Consider the following 19193-nt stretch of genomic DNA (forward strand, 5'->3'; position numbering starts at 1 on the left):
TGTATTTGTACTTGTACATGTTATCACCTTCCAACAAATATAAAAAAACAAAAAGGCGCCAAGAGTCATTTGTTTATTTTCTCTAAGATAAAACAAAATACTTCAACATTAAAATACAGGATGAGCAACAATTAAAGTTCTTCATTTAAATATCATCCATCAGGATGTGGTTCCTTACAAAATAAAAGCCCTTCTGCAGTGCATGAAAATAAAGCCTCTTTAAGGCACTTTTAAGGATCAATACGCTCAATCAATCAACTTGTGCTTTGGAGAGCTGGAGAGTCAGGAGGAGGACAGGAAGCAGCGACTCGACATCAACTGACGAAAAGAAGGCTCTCGAGTCACAGGTCACGAGACGCGTCAGTGACATGTCACGAGACGCGTCAGTGACATGTCACGAGACGCGTCAGTCACAGGTCACGAGACGCGTCAGTGACATGTCACGAGACGCGTCAGTGACATGTCACGAGACGCGTCAGTGACAGGTCACGAGACGCGTCAGTCACATGTCACGAGACGCGTCAGTCACAGGTCACGAGACGCGTCAGTCACAGGTCACGAGACGCGTCAGTGACATGTCACGAGACGCGTCAGTGACAGGTCACGAGACGCGTCAGTCACATGTCACGAGACGCGTCAGTGACGTGTCACGAGACGCGTCAGTGACATGTCACGAGACGCGTCAGTGACGTGTCACGAGACGCGTCAGTGACATGTCACGAGACACGTCAGTGACGTGTCACGAGACGCGTCAGTGACATGTCACGAGACGCGTCAGTGACATGTCACGAGACGCGTCAGTGACTTGTCACGAGACGCGTCAGTCACAGGTCACGAGACACGTCAGTCACAGGTCACGAGTCGCGTCAGTGACATGTCACGAGACGCGTCAGTCACAGGTCACGAGACGCGTCAGTCACAGGTCACGAGACGCGTCAGTCACATGTCACGAGACACGTCAGTCACAGGTCACGAGACGCGTCAGTGACATGTCACGAGACACGTCAGTCACAGGTCACGAGACACGTCAGTGACATGTCACGAGACGCGTCAGTGACATGTCACGAGACACGTCAGTCACATGTCACGAGACACGTCAGTCACAGGTCACGAGACGCGTCAGTGACATGTCACGAGACACGTCAGTCACAGGTCACGAGACGCGTCAGTGACATGTCACGAGACGCGTCAGTGACGTGTCACGAGACACGTCAGTCACAGGTCACGAGACACGTCTGTCACAGGTCACGAGTCGCGTCAGTGACAGGTCACGAGACGCGTCAGTGACATGTCACGAGACGCGTCAGTGACATGTCACGAGACGCGTCAGTGACATGTCACGAGACACGTCAGTCACAGGTCACGAGACACGTCAGTGACAGGTCACGAGACACGTCAGTGACATGTCACGAGACGCGTCAGTGACATGTCACGAGACGCGTCAGTGACATGTCACGAGACGCGTCAGTGACGTGTCACGAGACGCGTCAGTGACATGTCACGAGACGCGTCAGTGACATGTCACGAGACGCGTCAGTGACGTGTCACGAGACGCGTCAGTCACAGGTCACGAGACACGTCAGTCACAGGTCACGAGACACGTCAGTGACATGTCACGAGACACGTCAGTCACAGGTCACGAGACGCGTCAGTGACATGTCACGAGACGCGTCAGTGACGTGTCACGAGACGCGTCAGTCACAGGTCACGAGACACGTCAGTCACAGGTCACGAGACACGTCAGTGACAGGTCACGAGACGCGTCAGTGACATGTCAGTGACAGGTCAGACACACGTCAGTGACATGTCACGAGACACACGAGTCATGTGACTCGAGAGCCTTCTTTTCGCACACTGACCTGTCACTGACGTGTCTCGTGACCTGTCACTGACGTGTCTCGTGACCTGTCACTGATGTGTCTTGTGACGTGTGACTGACGTGTCTCGTGACCTGTCACTGACGTGTCTCGTGACCTGTCACTGACGTGTGACTGACGTCTTTAAAGGACCACGAGAGATGTTTGTAGATGAAATCTGATGAACAACAATCTCGTGTTAAACATTACAACTACACAGAAAAATAACGTGGCCTTTGTTGTTAAATCTGGGAGCGAATCAGCTGTCTGGTCAGGCGTTTCCCATCATGCATTGGGCCATTGTGAGGTCATCGATGACCACGTGTTCATGACATCAGAGCAACTCCCCTTTACTACATTTCCTCTGGTCAGTAAACACAGTTTTCCTGAGTTCTTCTTCTACCATTATTATTATTGCTGTTGACCACTGGTCAGAGACAGGAAGTAAATACTGTCAGCATGATGCCGGAGGTTCGTCTGACCTCAGTTCATAAAAAACTATAAACTTCTTTATCTAAATATATCTTCTTCTTCAAATGTCTGTAGATGATCATCAATCATATTTACATCATGTTTAAAATACCACTAACATACATATCGTTAACTTCACTCACTGCTGCTTTAATAGTTTCCCTCTGAGCATCCAACACAGGGGATTGTGGGTAATGTGTCCTCAGGAGAATTCTGTAGTTCTAGTACTGGATGTACTCGGACTGAAGAGACTGAAAGACAAAGCAAGAAGACGACAGTTATCATCTGTTTGTGTGTACACATGAAACATATATACATATATATGTAGAACATGCTTCACACCTGGTCATGTGATTATAGAACATGCTTCACACCTGGTCATGTGACTGTAGAACATGCTTCACACCTGGTCATGTGACTGTAGAACATGCTTCACACCTGGTCATGTGACTATAGAACATGCTTCACACCTGGTCATGTGACTGTAGAACATGCTTCACACCTGGTCATGTGACTATAGAACATGCTTCACACCTGGTCATGTGATTGTAGAACATGCTTCACACCTGGTCATGTGACTATAGAACATGCTTCACACCTGGTCATGTGACTATAGAACATGCTTCACACCTGGTCATGTGACTATAGAACATGCTTCACACCTGGTCATGTGACTGTAGAACATGCTTCACACCTGGTCATGTGACTATAGAACATGCTTCACACCTGGTCATGTGACTGTAGAACATGCTTCACACCTGGTCATGTGATTATAGAACATGCTTCACACCTGGTCATGTGACTGTAGAACATGCTTCACACCTGGTCATGTGATTGTAGAACATGCTTCACACCTGGTCATGTGACTATAGAACATGCTTCACACCTGGTCATGTGACTATAGAACATGCTTCACACCTGGTCATGTGATTGTAGAACATGCTTCACACCTGGTCATGTGACTATAGAACATGCTTCACACCTGGTCATGTGACTATAGAACATGCTTCACACCTGGTCATGTGATTGTAGAACATGCTTCACACCTGGTCATGTGACTATAGAACATGCTTCACACCTGGTCATGTGACTATAGAACATGCTTCACACCTGGTCATGTGATTGTAGAACATGCTTCACACCTGGTCATGTGACTATAGAACATGCTTCACACCTGGTCATGTGACTATAGAACATGCTTCACACCTGGTCATGTGATTGTAGAACATGCTTCACACCTGGTCATGTGACTATAGAACATGCTTCACACCTGGTCATGTGATTATAGAACATGCTTCACACATGGTCATGTGATTGTAGAACATGCTTCACACCTGGTCATGTGATTATAGAACATGCTTCACACCTGGTCATGTGACTATAGAACATGCTTCACACCTGGTCATGTGATTATAGAACATGCTTCACACCTGGTCATGTGACTGTAGAACATGCTTCACACCTGGTCATGTGATTAAGAAACATGCTTCACACTATTACCTATGAAACTCAGCTGTGTTAATGATGTCAGAACAGAGATAACCAATCAGCAGAGAGGGGCGGGGCTTACAGGTATGGAGCGGCTCAGGTAGCGTCCTGACGGGGCTTTCAGGGCACTGTAGGGCCCCGGGCTCCTGGAGGGGCTGAAGTCCTGAGGACCCGGCCTGCCGCTGGGCACCGCAGAGCCCCCGTACCGACCACTGTTGTTGTTGTTGTTGACCTCGTGCTGCGTGCCGCAAGGGCCATTACCATAGCGATAGAGAGAGGGCGGGGTCAGAGGAGAGGAGGGGGAGGAGTCTTCCTCAACGTAAAGATCAGACAGAGAGCTGGCCAACCGAGAGCTGGGGGAGGGGGGACAGGTCAACACATTAATACACACAACATAAACCAGTTTAAACCGGTTCACACCAGTTTAATCCGATTCAAACCAGTTTACAGCAGAATAAAAACACCAGTTAAAACTGGTTTGTACCAGTTTAAACATATTCACACCGGTTTAAAACAGTTAGCGGTGGAGATTGGGCCGAAGTCAGGTGAGTCAGACAGGACGTTGTGGCAGGTCTACCTGCTAAGGCCATCTGGCCTCTGCAGCTCATCCAGAATGCAGCAGCTCGACTGGTCTTCAACCTAAAGTCCCCCACACTACCTTCACTGGTTACCAGTGGCTGCAGCATCCGCTTCAAACCTCACACCCAGGACATGGTCTAACCTCACACCCCAGCACCACTTTGCTCGGCTTCTACCAATCGGCTTGTAGCTCTGTTGAGCTAATCACTCGACAAAATCAAGACTGTTTGCGGTCCTGGCTCCTCATTGGTGGAACAAGCTCCTCAACGAGCTCCTCATTGGTAGAACGAGCTCCTCAATGGTGGAACGATCTCCTCAATGGTGGAACGAGCTCCTCAATGGTGGAACGAGCTCCTCATTGGTGGAACGAGCTCCTCAATGGTAGAATGAGCTCCTCAATGGTAGAACAAGCTCCTCAATGGTAGAACGAGCTCCTCATTGGTGGAACGAGCTCCTCAATGGTAGAATGAGCTCCTCAATGGTGGAACGATCTCCTCAATGGTGGAACGAGCTCCTCAATGGTGGAACGAGCTCCTCATTGGTGGAACGAGCTCCTCAACGAGCTCCTCATTGGTAGAACGAGCTCCTCAATGGTGGAACGAGCTCCTCAATGGTGGAACGATCTCCTCATTGGTGGAACAAGCTCCTCAATGGTAGAATGAGCTCCTCAGTGGTGGAACGAGCTCCTCAGTGGTAGAACAACCTCCTCAGTGGTAGAACGAGCTCCTCAATGGTAGAACGACCTCCTCAATGATGGAACGAGCTCCTCAATGGTGGAACAAGCTCCTCAATGGTGGAACGACCTCCTCAATGGTGGAACGAGCTCCTCAATGGTAGAACAAGCTCCTCAATGGTAGAACAAGCTCCTCAATGGTAGAACAAGCTCCTCAATGGTGGAACGACCTCCTCAATGGTGGAACGAGCTCCTCAATGGTAGAACAAGCTCCTCAATGGTACTCTACATCTTCCGCCGGAAACTAAAGACACATCTTTTCTGACTAGACCTTGAATAACATAGCACTTTGTTGTCAGCTAAATGAAATATAATGTAATGTAATGTGAGTAAGACAAGAAGGCGGGTGAGTCAGACAGGAAGTCAGGTGAGTCAGACAGGAAGTCAGGTGAGTCAAACAGGAAGTCAGGTGAGTCAGACAGGAAGTTGGAAGTCAGGTGAGTCAGACAGGAAGTCAGGTGAGTCAGACACGAAGTCAGGTAGTCAGACAGGAAGCCAGGTGAATCAGACAGGAAGTTAGGTAATCAGACAGGAAGTCAGGTGAGTCAGACAGGAAGTCGGGAGAAACAGACAGGAAGTCAGGTGAGTCAGACAGGAAGTTAGGTGAGTCAGACAAGAAGTTAGGTGAGTCAGACAGGAAGTCAGATGAGTCAGACAGGAAGTCAGGTGAGTCAGACAGGAAGTCAGGTGAGTCAGACAGGAAGTTAGGTGAGTCAGACAGGAAGTCAGATGAGTCAGACAGGAAGTTAGGTGAGTCAGACAGGAAGTTAGGTGAGTCAGACAGGAAGTCAGATGAGTCAGACAGGAAGTTAGGTGAGTCAGACAGGAAGTCAGATGAGTCAGACAGGAAGTTAGGTGAGTCAGACAGGAAGTTAGGTGAGTCAGACAGGAAGTTAGGTGAGTCAGACAGGAAGTTAGGTGAGTCAGACAGGAAGTCAGATGAGTCAGACAGGAAGTTAGGTGAGTCAGACAGGAAGTCAGATGAGTCAGACAGGAAGTTAGGTGAGTCAGACAGGAAGTTAGGTGAGTCAGACAGGAAGTTAGGTGAGTCAGACAGGAAGTCAGATGAGTCAGACAGGAAGTCAGATGAGTCAGACAGGAAGTTAGGTGAGTCAGACAGGAAGTTAGGTGAGTCAGACAGGAAGTTAGGTGAGTCAGAAAGGGGCAGTAAGTGAGTGGTAACACTGACCTCCTGATGTTGGAGGCCGTTGCTGACGGACTTCTTCCGATCCTCTTGGCGGCAGCAGAAGCAGAGGATGCTGGAAATTTGGAAGACTTGAGGGGGGAGGATGGGCCCTGACCTCCACCTATTGACCATCTAAAATCGGTGACACATATTATGATCAATACATGTATTGATTACTGTTTATTATCAGCAAAGCAACGGATGAGTGAGAAACAACTCTTTTATAACATCTTTTCATTTCTTAATGAATCAATTAGCACAAACAAAAGACAAAGAACAGGAGAAGGTCTTGATGTTTCCTGTAGTTAAGAGGGCACACATATCAATAGGATTGATGAAATCATTATTTTATATATAAATAGGAACAAAATCCAGGTTAAACAAAATTAGACTCACAAAGATATTTCTGACGCTCAACAAGTTTTAAATAAATGTAAAAAGTAACAAAAATGTATTTTATAGGATTTGAAAAAAACTATTTGGTTGCTCCATTACTATAAAAAACTGAACCTAAGAACTGAGAGCTTGTGTTCAATAAGTCAACAGGAAATGATCTTCAGCCAATCAGATGTCTCCTGTGCTTCTTAACCAATCACACGACCACACGAGCGTCCACCTCCAGGTGTGTTAGTGTGACGTTTGTCATTAGTTGGCATTGAGCTAACATACTTAATAAAAGCTGTCATGAGGTCACATGACATGGTTTCCTGTGTGAGTAATACAACAGCTATGTTGTAATTCTATGATGTCTCAGGGTTACAAGCGCATTAAGGACAGAAGATTATTAAGATTATTAAACCCTCTACGGAATATTCAAGATTCATGATTTTGTGGTGTAGAAACCGAAAAACAGAAGTTACCTGAGCGGCTGAGAGGCCGACCTGCTGTGAACCTTCATCTCCTCCACTCTGAAAGGGAGATATGTCACTTTAAACTCAACACAATGTGGGCGTGGCTTTAGCTTAAGCCAGGTGGTAAAACGAGAGACGCCCTCTGTTTGCTAGTACAGAAGATACACTAGAGGTTCTGGTCCTGGTCTGGTACCTGAGGGCTCCTGTGGTGGCGGGTCGGGGTAGACGGCGGCTCTTCAAGGCTCTTAGTTTGTCTCCCTGAGTCAGGACCGGTCCGCTGTCCACCGCCTCACTCTGGTGGATAAAACAAACACACCATGAGAGAGGTACTGTGTGTGTGTGTGTGTGTGTGTGTGTGTGTGTGTGTGTGTGTGTGTGTGTGTGTCTGACCTCGTGCAGACTGTTGCTGTTGTGGGCAGAGTTTAGTGTGAGGTCGTCCATGGTGGTGATGAGATGATGCACCGCTCTCTCCTCCAGCTTGGCCTTCTGGGAACGCTGGCTGTCACCTAGCAACCAGAGCGCCGCTTGCTTCCTGTAAAGTGTGTATTATTATTATTATTATTATTATTATTATTATTATACTGTTTACTGCAGTGAAACAAAAACAGTAATACTGCAGTATAATAGTATTGCTATTACATTACATTTAGCTGACGCTTTTATCCAAAGCGACTTACAATCATGTTACATTCATACACTATAGAACAGCTACAGGGAACAACTCAGGGTTCAGTGTCTTGCTCAAGGACACATCGACAAGGGCGGGGATTGAACCACCAACCCCGATTGAAAGACGGACCTGCTAACCACTGACCCACAGTTGCTAAAATAATAATACTTCTAATCTTACTACTGCAACTATCTCACACTCACACACACACACACACATACACACACACACACACACACACACACACACACACACACACACACACACACACACACACACACACACAAATAACCAGGGACTCACTCCTCCAGGAAGTTCTGCTGTGGTCCAATCACAGATCCCGGCCTGCACACCCTGATCCAGGCGATGGCCTCACCTGCCGTGAAGCGGTAGTGTTTCATCAGGTAACAGCCAATCAGAGAGCCCGTCCTGCCCAGACCGGCTGATGGAGACAGACAGTCATTAAGTGATGCAAGTACATTTACTGCATTCATTCTAAGTGTACTGCAGTACATTTATCTGACAGCTGTATTTATTTAGTTTGTTGTCAAGAAAACTCATTTTAATGAAACATCTGTTCTGCTTAATGAGACTAATATTAATTATCTTTAAATGTCCCTGTAAGCCCTGAAGAACCAGGACAGGTGTTAGCAGAGACATGTAGTACAGTTACTGCAAATACTGAGTTTTGGGACACGCCCACTCTTAGCTGAGAGGTTCCAGACCTCTGCTGGAGGAGCTATACTACAGGGCAGGAAGTAGTTATACCACAGGACAGGAAGTTATACTACAGGACAGGAAGTGGACAGGAAGTAGTTATACCACAGGACAGGGAGTGGACAGGAAGTAGTTATACTACAGGACAGGAAGTTATACCACAGGACAGGGAGTGGACAGGAAGTAGTTATACCACAGGACAGGAAGTTATACTACAGGACAGGAAGTGGACAGGAAGTAGTTATACCACAGAACAGGGAGTGGACAGGAAGTAGTTATACCACAGGACAGGAAGTTATACTACAGGACAGAAAGTGGACAGGAAGTGGTTATACTCCAGCACAGGAAGTAGTTATACTAGAGGACAGGAAGTAGTTATACCACAGGACAGGAAGTTGTTATACTAGAGGACAGGAAGTAGTTATACAATGGGACAGGAAGTTATACTACAGTACAGGATATAAGTTATACTACAGAAACGGAAGCAGGTATACAATAGGACAGGAAGTAGTTATACTACAGGACAGGATATAAACTTTATGCCCTGTCCTGTAGTATAACTACTTCCAGTCCTGTAGTATACCTTATATTATAAAGGTATACTACAGGACAGGAAGTAGTTATACTAATGGACAGGATATAAGTTATACTACAGGACCGAAAACAGTTATACTACAGGACAGGAAGTAGTTATAGTACAGGATAGGAAGTAGTTATAGTACAGGACAGTAAGTAGTTGTATTACAGGACAGGAAGTAGTTATAGTACAGGATAGGATGTAGTTATACTACAGGAGAGGAAGTATTTATAGTACAGGATAGGAAGTAGTTATACTACAGGACAGGATATACGTTATACTACAGGCCAGGAAGTAGATATAGTACAGCACAGAAAGTAGTTATACTACAGGACAGGAAGTAGTTATGCGATAGGCCAGGAATCAGTTATACTACAGGATAGGATATAAGTTATACTACAGGATGGTACAGGAAGTGGTAGTTCAGGACAGGAAGTGTTGGAAAAAATCATCATAAAATCATTCAGAAAACCATTTATGTAACTTGTTATGTTTGGAACATCTGGTTGTGTAACAGATGTTTCCGAGAGATTGGAACTTGGGCAATTGATAGAAGGAAGAATAACTGGGTCATAAACTTCCCAAAAATGACTTGCGGGTTCTGCACAAAGGTCATCTTGACCCAAACGGAGTAAATCGTGTGCCAGGTCCTTTCGGTAAGCTTGGTCCCGAGGGACACCCCGAAAGAACACAACAGGTTTGGGAAGCCGGAGGGCCTCTGGTTGCTGATTCCAACGACTGATTTGATTGGTGAAAGGTCTGATGGGAGGGCTGAATTTACATTACAAATATATGCTAAATATCCTAGAAACGTTGGATTTGTTGAACTTGTTGAATGTTGCCTTGTGCTCATTAAAACACTTTCCGCTGGGTTGCTACTCCAAATCAACTTCTCTCTGCTCGTCATTTTGCCACAACAGAAGTTCTCACCCTTGCAGTGGACTGCTATAGCGCCGTCCATGCTCTCACAGATGTGCAGGAAGCGGCGTGTGATGATGTCACTGGGCGTGCTGCCGTCTAAGAAAAAGAGGTCGTAGTGGTTGAAGCCGGCGTCGGTGAAGCGTTTGGAGTCATATATCTTCTTGTTCAGACGGACGACGGTGGTAACGTTGTGTTTCCTAAAGTACGGGAAATACGCCTCGGGGGCGTGAAGAGGGTAACCTGCAGGTGGTGGAGCATTCACAGGTGTTACAGAGCAGCATCACATGTCAGCTTGACCACACTTGCTTCATCAAGTAAATTCATACTGAGGAGTATGATAAAAATAATAATATCATCATCCTCCTGTTGACAGATTCAGGGAGTCTCTCTGTTAACGCACCGTTCTCTATCTTAGTTTTAGGATGAGGTCCACTGAAGGCCAGAAACTTCCCCGGGACGATCCAGTTCAGATCTCCGTTCTCAACTCGCTGCAAACACACAGATGCAGGATCAAGTCCCACAAACAAAGGAGAGAAAGTCTGCAGCTCAGCATCGACACTGGAAACATTACAGGTTCCACCAGGTCAATCTAGTCGTACCGGGAGTGCTGGTAGCACGAGTGGTATTGGTGGTACGGGTAGTAGTGGTGGTATGGGTAGTAGTGGTGGTACTGGTGATACAGGTAGTAGTGGTGGTACGGGTAGTAGTGGTGGTACGGGTAGTAGTGGTGGTATGGGTGGTAGTGGTGGTGCTGGTGGTATGGGTAGTAGTGGTGGTATGGGTAGTAGTGGTGGTATGGGTAGTAGTGGTGGTACGGGTAGTAGTGGTGGTATGGGTAGTAGTGGTGGTACTGGTGGTACGGGTAGTAGTTGTGGTACGGGTAGTAGTGGTGGTATGGGTAGTAGTGGTGGTATGGGTGGTAGTGGTGGTGCTGGTGGTACAGGTAGTAGTGGTGGTACGGGTAGTAGTGGTGGGTGGTATGGGTAGTAGTGGTGGTACTGGTGGTACGGGTAGCATGAGTGGTACTGGCGGCACGGGTAGTAGTGGTGGTATGGGTAGCACGAGTGGTATTGGTGGTACGGGTAGTAGTGGTGGTACAGGTAGTAGTAGTGGTACTGGTGGTACGCGTAGTAGTGGTGGTACGGGTAGTAGTGGTGGTACGGGTGGTAGTGGTGGTATGGGTGGTAGTGGTGGTACGGGTAGTACGGGTAGTAGTGGTGGTATGGGTAGCACGAGTGGTATGGGTAGTAGTGGTGGTACTGGTGGTACAGGTAGTAGTAGTGGTACTGGTGGTACGCGTAGTAGTGGTGGTACGGGTAGTAGTGGTGGTACGGGTGGTAGTGGTGGTATGGGTGGTAGTGGTGGTACGGGTAGTACGGGTAGTAGTGGTGGTATGGGTAGCACGAGTGGTATGGGTAGTAGTGGTGGTACTGGTGGTACAGGTAGTAGTGGTGGTACGGGTAGTAGTGGTGGTACGGGTAGTAGTGGTGGTACTGGTGGTACGGGTAGTAGTGGTGGTACGGGTAGTAGTGGTGGTATGGGTAGTAGTGGTGGTATGGGTAGTAGTGGTGGTATGGGTAGTAGTGGTGGTATGGGTGGTAGTGGTGGTACTGGTAGTGGTAGTAGTGGTGGTATGGGTAGCACGAGTGGTATGGGTAGTAGTGGTGGTACTGGTGGTACAGGTAGTAGTGGTGGTACGGGTGGTACGGGTAGTAGTGGTGGTACGGGTAGTAGTGGTGGTACTGGTGGTACGGGTAGTAGTGGTGGTATGGGTGGTAGTGGTGGTATGGGTGGTAGTGGTGGTACGGGTAGTAGTGGTGGTACGGGTAGTAGTGGTGGTATGGGTAGTAGTGGTGGTATGGGTAGTAGTGGTGGTACGGGTAGTAGTGGTGGTACGGGTAGTAGTGGTGGTACTGGTGGTACGGGTAGTAGTGGTGGTACGGGTAGTAGTGGTGGTATGGGTGGTAGTGGTGGTGCTGGTGGTATGGGTAGTAGTGGTGGTATGGGTAGTAGTGGTGGTATGGGTAGTAGTGGTGGTACGGGTAGTAGTGGTGGTATGGGTAGTAGTGGTGGTACTGGTGGTACGGGTAGTAGTTGTGGTACGGGTAGTAGTGGTGGTATGGGTAGTAGTGGTGGTATGGGTGGTAGTGGTGGTGCTGGTGGTACAGGTAGTAGTGGTGGTACGGGTAGTAGTGGTGGGTGGTATGGGTAGTAGTGGTGGTACTGGTGGTACGGGTAGCATGAGTGGTACTGGCGGCACGGGTAGTAGTGGTGGTATGGGTAGCACGAGTGGTATTGGTGGTACGGGTAGTAGTGGTGGTACAGGTAGTGGTACTGGTGGTACGCGTAGTAGTGGTGGTACGGGTAGTAGTGGTGGTATGGGTGGTAGTGGTGGTACGGGTAGTAGTGGTGGTATGGGTAGCACGAGTGGTATGGGTAGTAGTGGTGGTACTGGTGGTACAGGTAGTAGTGGTGGTACGGGTGGTACGGGTAGTAGTGGTGGTACGGGTAGTAGTGGTGGTACTGGTGGTACGGGTAGTGGTGGTGGTACGGGTAGTAGTGGTGGTATGGGTAGTAGTGGTGGTACGGGTAGTAGTGGTGGTACGGGTAGTAGTGGTGGTATGGGTAGTAGTGGTGGTACGGGTAGTAGTGGTGGTACTGGTGGTACGGGTAGTAGTGGTGGTATGGGTAGTAGTGGTGGTATGGGTGGTAGTGGTGGTACGGGTAGTAGTGGTGGTATGGGTAGTAGTGGTGGTATGGGTAGTAGTGGTGGTACGGGTAGTAGTGGTGGTATGGGTGGTAGTGGTGGTACGGGTAGTAGTGGTGGTACGGGTAGTAGTGGTGGTATGGGTAGTAGTGGTGGTATGGGTAGTAGTGGTGGTATGGGTAGTAGTAGTGGTATGGGTAGTAGTGGTGGTACGGGTAGTAGTGGTGGTATGGGTAGTAGTGGTGGTACGGGTAGTAGTGGTGGTACGGGTAGTAGTGGTGGTACGGGTAGTAGTGGTGGTATGGGTGGTAGTGGTGGTATGGGTAGTAGTGGTGGTATGGGTAGTAGTGGTGGTACTGGTGGTACGGGTAGTAGTGGTGGTACGGGTAGTAGTGGTGGTACGGGTAGTAGTGGTGGTACTGGTTGTACGGGTAGCACGAGTGGTACTGGCGGCACGGGTGGTACTTCTAGTACCTGAACTAGTAGCAGTTCAGTACTGGGATTGTTTTACCTCGTAGTGTTCGTACTCGTCCACGTCAAACATCTCAAAGTCAAAGAAGCCATGCTGCAGAGCCTGAAACACAAACACACTGTGAGATGCTCATGTGAGTGTTGATGAAGTCTCTTCCATACAACCAATCACAACTCACCTTCCTGATGCCCTGCAGACAGTCGAGCACCGTGAGGTTGAAGGTGCAATTCCCAAAGGAAGCGTCCCTGAAGAGACAGAGACCAGCAGATCAATACACAACTGATGCCACATGATATTAATCTCATGTATTGATCTATAGCTAAACCTGTCAACCAACCCCCCCACACACACACACACACAATACTGACTCCATGTTTATTTAATTGATGTATTCCTTAAATACATGTGTTCATTTGGTCTGGTCTCCCATTCATGTTGCAGCCTTTGAGTCGGGTTGTACTCAGAGGTGAGCCTCATATGGACGTTGAGCCTTCGTCTCACTCAGTTTCACTTAGTCAATGGAGAGAGGGGTTAGTCGGTCAGAGGGTCAGTGAACGCCTCACTGGTGTGTGAGTCACTCAGTGGGCGTGTCCTCCTCGTGTCTCATCCATCCAATAGTGTGCTGTTATATAACCAGAGACAACAAGCCCTTTGAGACAAAACCACGTCATGCATCCCATTAGATCACACACAAACTTCTTCTTCTCTTGATGTCTGCTACATGTCAGTGTTGTGTGTTCTCCCATCCCTCCTTGTTTTCCCTTCAGGTGCCAATCAGTTGCCACCTCTACAGGCCAATCCGGCTGCACCTGGGTTTCTGAAGGCAAACTGGCCAATCAGCTGAGTGGGCCGTGTTTTAAAAAGAAGGAAGCCTGAAGAGTTCAGGGGGGGGTTGTTGGGTGTACACACTGACCCTGCTAGGTGTGCAGGTTTGTGGTGGGAGGATGAGGACAGTAGGTAAGTTTGGGGTACCCTGTACATTTGTGTAGTGATGGCGAGATGAAGCTTCCAGAAGCATTGAAGCTTTCCATCCAATTGGTTCACTCATGGGCCGAAGCTTCATGATGCTTTGTTTGCTCTACTGCGCCATCAAGTGGACAATACATGTAAAACAGGCAGCGTGATTATAACACTATGACTTTGGTGTGTGAACCTTTGAATTGAATAAATTAACGAATGATGTTTGTGATTTGTGAATACTTGAATTATTAACTTATTAATATGGTTCTGTCTTTATGATACAATGACTGGGTCAAAAGGGAAAGTGGAAACAAATTGGGGAGAATGTGCTTATATTACTATGGACAACATTTTATTCATTTGTATTATATAGCAACATTTCCAGAGTGCTGTGCTTTAAAAAAAATACCCTTTCACAGGGCACAGAGGAAGCTGGGGTAGAGAGACTATTTTACGATAGTAAAAATAACTATGTGCATCCCTTATTAAGAGCGATTAGCTCAAAATGTTCCCAGACAGGGGAACATCTCCTCTTTCTTGCTGCTTCCATCGCAAAAAGAGAAGCTTGAATACTTTGCAAACAAATGCGCAATAAAGTCCCAAGTCCACACAATGGACTCGGTTGCGTTACACAAACATCTTCCTGGATTACTCGACACAAAAGGAAATATCACTACATTTGTGCACGTAGGTACTTTGTGTCTTGAAACATTAGATTGTTGGTTGGTGTTTTAATAGAATATTGTTAGAGACGCAGGTGAAGCCATTTTGTTTGTTTCTTTCCTAGAGGTAGTTAGCCAGGCCTAGTGTTATCTTGATTTCTATTTGTTTGGCACAACCACAACTCTCCCACTTCATAGAACCTGTTTTTTTGTTAACCGCATGTGAATACATCTTATTTGAAACCGTTACTCCTACTTTTGACCTCTTTTCACTTATTCTCTGACTGCCATGTGTTCGTCCCCCTTACTTATCTCCTAGACTGAGAAGGAGACGTAACAATGTTCCTCGTGTAACTTCGTCTCCTCTTGATGTTCCTCGTGTAACTTCTCCTCCTCTTGATGTTCCTCGTGTAACTTAGTCTCCTCTTGATGTTCCTCGTGTAACTTCTCCTCCTCTTGATGTTCCTCGTGTAACTTCTCCTCTCTCTTGATGTTCCTCGTGTAACTTAGTCTCCTCTTGATGTTCCTCGTGTAACTTCTCCTCCTCTTGATGTTCCTCGTGTAACTTCTCCTCTCTCTTGATGTTCCTCGTGTAACTTAGTCTCCTCTTGATGTTCCTCGTGTAACTTCTCCTCCTCTTGATGTTCCTCGTGTAACTTAGTCTCCTCTTGATGTTCCTCGTGTAACTTCTCCTCCTCTTGATGTTCCTCGTGTAACTTCTCCTCTCTCTTGATGTTCCTCGTGTAACTTCTCCTCCTCTTGATGTTCCTCGTGTAACTTCGTCTCCTCTTGATGTTCCTCGTGTAACTTCTCCTCCTCTTGATGTTCCTCGTGTAACTTCGTCTCCTCTTGATGTTCCTCGTGTAACTTCTCCTCCTCTTGATGTTCCTCGTGTAACTTCGTCTCCTCTTGATGTTCCTCGTGTAACTTCGTCTCCTCTTGATGTTCCTCGTGTAACTTCTTCTCTTCAGAATCAGCTTTATTGGCCATGTATGTGTGCACATACATGGAATTTGACTCCGGTTACACGTACGCTCTCGTCGTACATACATATTTAAATGACAAATGACAGGATAAATATAAAAATACATTAAAAACAACAGATTAGCAACATGTATGTACAATATAAAAACAGTGACAATGAATTGGGGATGTTAGTACAGAAAGTGGTGATAGTGCAAGTAGTGCAGATGGATGTGTCTGATTAATTGTTCATCAGAGTGATGGCCAGTGGAAAGAAGCTGTTCCGGTGTCTGGTGGTTTTAGTGTACAGTGCTCTGTAGCGCCCCCCAGTGGGAAGAAGCTGTTCCTGTGTCTGGTGGTTTTAGTGTACAGTGCTCTGTAGCGCCCCCCCAGAGGGAAGAAGCTGTTCCTGTGCCTGGTGGTTTGGGTGTACAGTGCTCTGTAGCGCCTACCAGAGGGGAGGAGTTGGAACAGCTTGTGTCCAGGGTGTGAAGGGTCTGCAGTGATCTTTCCAGCCCGCTTCCTGACTCTGGAGGTGTACAAGTCCAGGATGGCGGGCAGGCTGGAACCAATAGTTCTCTCTGCAGACCTGATTATCCGTTGTAGTCTGTCTCTGTCCTGTTTGGTGGCCGATCCAAACCACACAGTGATGTGAGAACAGACTGGATGATGGCGGAGTAGAACAGGATCAGCAGCTCCTGAGGCAGGTTGTACTTCCTGCGCCAGCTCAGGAAGTACAACCTCTGCTGGGCCTTTTTCCGGATGGTATTAATGTTGGAGGCCCACTTCAGGTCCTGGGAGATTGTGGATCCCAGAAACCTGAAGGTCTCCATCGCAGACACAGTGCTGTTGATTATGGTGAGGGGGGGTAGTGTTGGGGGGGGGGGGGGGGGGCTCCTCCTGAAGTCCACTGTCATCTCCACAGTGTTGAGCTTGTTCAGCTCCAGGTTGTTCTGACCACACAGAGGACCAGCTGTTCAACCTCCCGTCTGTACGCAGACTCATCACCGGTCCTGATGAGGCCGATGACCGTTGTGTCGTCTGCGAACTTCAGGAGTTTAACAGACGGGTCCCCTGAGGTGCAGTCGTTGGTGTAGAGCGAGAAGAGCAGTGAGGAGAGCACATATCCCTGGGGGGCGCCAGTGCTGATAGACCGGGTGCTGGATGTGATTTTTCCCAGCCTCATCTGCTGCGTCCTGTTTATGGTGAAGTACCTCCGGGATGATGGTATTGAACGCTGAACTGAAGTCCACAACATGACCCTCATATGTCCCTGGGGAGTCGAGGTGTTGCAGCACATGGTGCAGTCCCTTGTTGACGGGCATCATCTACCGACCTGTTTGCCCGGTAGGCAAACTGCAGGGGGTCCAGCAGGAGCCCTTTGATGTCCTTCAGATGGGTCAACACCAGTCTCTCAAAGGATTTCATGACCACAGACGTCAGGCCTGTAGTCATTCAATCCTGTGATGGAGGAGTTCTTGGGGACCGGGGTGATCATGGAGCGCCTGAAGCATGATGGGACTTCACACAGCTCCAGTGATCGGTTGAAGATCCTGGTGAAGATGGGGGCCAGCTGGTCAGCACAGACTTTCAGGCAGGAGGGGGGACACACCGTCTGGGCCCGGAGCCTTCCTGATCTTCTGTCTGTGAAAGAGCCAACTCACATCCTCTTCACAGATCCTCAGTGCCGGAAGGGGGTTGTTTGGGAGAGATGAGAAAGATACAGAGAGTGTAGGTGATTGTTTGATGATGGGGCAGTTGGGTGGTGTGGGGGTGGAAGTGGGCTTATTAAACCTGCAGTAGAAGACATTCAGGTCGTCAGCCAGTCGGTGATTGTGCTCAGTGTGGGGGGGGGTGGTCTCCTGTATTTCATCCAGGCCTCTCCAAAATGATGAGGGGTCGTTGGCTGAAAAACTTTTTTTCCAGTTTTCCAGTGTAGCTCTTCTTAGCTACCTTGATCTCCCTCGTCAGTGTGTTCCTGGCCTGGTTGTACAGAGTCTTGTCCCCACCTCTGTAGACCTCCTCTTTAGCCCGACGAAGCTGCCTGGGTCTTGCAGTAAACCAGGGTTTATTGTTGTATGTGCAGAAGGTTTTAGTCGTCCTCACAAAAACTGATGTATGATGTCACAATGTCAGTGAGCTCATCCAGGTCTATAGCAGCAGCCTCAAAAACACTCCAATCAGTGGAGGCCAAGCAGGACTGTCCATCTCCTCACCGTCTTCACCACAGGCTTCGTAGGTTTTAGTTTCTGTCTATAGGACAGGAGAAGATGAACCAGACAATGATCAGAGAGTCCCAAAGCTGCACGAGGGACTGAGCGGTATGTGTCCTGTAGCACAGTGTAGCAGTGGTCCAGTGTGTTTTTGTCCTTGGTGCTACACTTAATATGCCGTCTGTATGTAGGCAGTTCTTTGCTGAGGTTTGCTCTGTTGAAGTCCCCAAGAACAATGAGCAGGGAGTCTGGGTGTGTAAACACTGGCCACAATAAATGAGGAAAACTCTTGCGGTGAATAAAATAGTTTGCAGCCTATTAAGTGAGGGCTGCATGATTCCTTAACACCGTGACATCTGTACACCAACCTTCGTTGATATAAAAGCAGATTCCGCCTCCCCTCGTTTCCCCGACAGAGCCGTGACGTGGTCCGCTCGGAGGAGTTGGAAGCCCGGCAGATGTAGTGCGCTGTCCGGGATGTGTGCACCAAGCCAGGTTTCAGCGAAGCACGGGCGGCACATCTGCTAAAGTCCGTGTTTGCTTTGTTTAGGAGCAGCAGCTCATCCATCTTGTTCGCCAGAGAGCGGACGTTCGCCAGGAGGATGGACGGGAGCGTAGTTTGGAATCCCCGCTGACTCATTTTACAAGCGCTCCTGCACACTTTCCCCATCGGCGTCACCGGCAAATTCGGAGAAGAGCCGCTGCTCCTGCAACCAGAATCTCTGTAGTACTACAATGAGTAGCAGTACTACCAAATCTCGCTCTCCTTGGTGGTAGTACTACAATGAGTAGTAGTACTACAATGAGTAGCAGTACTACCAAATCTCGCTCTCCTTGGTGGTAGTACTACAATGAGTAGTAGTACTACAATGAGTAGCAGTACTACCAAATCTCGCTCTCCTTGGTGGTAGTACTACAATGAGTAGTAGTACTACAATGAGTAGCAGTACTACCAACTTCGCTCTCCTTGGTGGTAGTACTACAATGAGTAGTAGTACTACAATGAGTAACAGTACTACCAAATCTCCCTCTCCTTGGTGGTAGTACTACAATGAGTAGCAGTACTACCAAATCTTGCTCTCCTTGGTGGTAGTACTACAATGAGTAGTAGTACTACAATGAGTAGCAGTACTACCAACTTCGCTCTCCTTGGTGGTAGTACTACAA

The 19193-nt window shown here is 47.9% G+C and overlaps 1 protein-coding gene across 4 annotated transcripts in view; it reads right to left on the reverse strand.

Annotated features, from left to right (window-relative positions):
* Positions 1-1858: 1858 nt before the first annotated feature.
* cdc14ab (cell division cycle 14Ab) overlaps positions 1859-19193 on the reverse strand; it is a 36060-nt gene continuing 18725 nt past the window's right edge. For 3 of the 4 annotated variants that reach the window (XM_034530879.1, XM_034530878.1, XM_034530881.1), the window contains exons 6-16: positions 13407-13473; positions 13268-13330; positions 10450-10537; positions 10059-10289; positions 8138-8276; positions 7555-7696; positions 7358-7458; positions 7174-7221; positions 6317-6445; positions 3898-4168; positions 1859-2578 (exon numbers count right to left, since the gene is read on the reverse strand). In XM_034530879.1, coding sequence (XP_034386770.1) covers positions 2549-2578; positions 3898-4168; positions 6317-6445; positions 7174-7221; positions 7358-7458; positions 7555-7696; positions 8138-8276; positions 10059-10289; positions 10450-10537; positions 13268-13330; positions 13407-13473 — 1309 coding nt within the window. In that variant the 3' untranslated portion in view covers positions 1859-2548. The remainder of the gene's footprint in view (positions 2579-3897; positions 4169-6316; positions 6446-7173; positions 7222-7357; positions 7459-7554; positions 7697-8137; positions 8277-10058; positions 10290-10449; positions 10538-13267; positions 13331-13406; positions 13474-19193) is intronic. The other variant, XM_034530880.1, reaches the window with a different exon arrangement.

Source organism: Cyclopterus lumpus, chromosome 4 (genome assembly GCF_009769545.1).
Source record: "Cyclopterus lumpus isolate fCycLum1 chromosome 4, fCycLum1.pri, whole genome shotgun sequence".
Classification (NCBI taxonomy): Eukaryota; Metazoa; Chordata; class Actinopteri; order Perciformes; family Cyclopteridae; genus Cyclopterus; species Cyclopterus lumpus.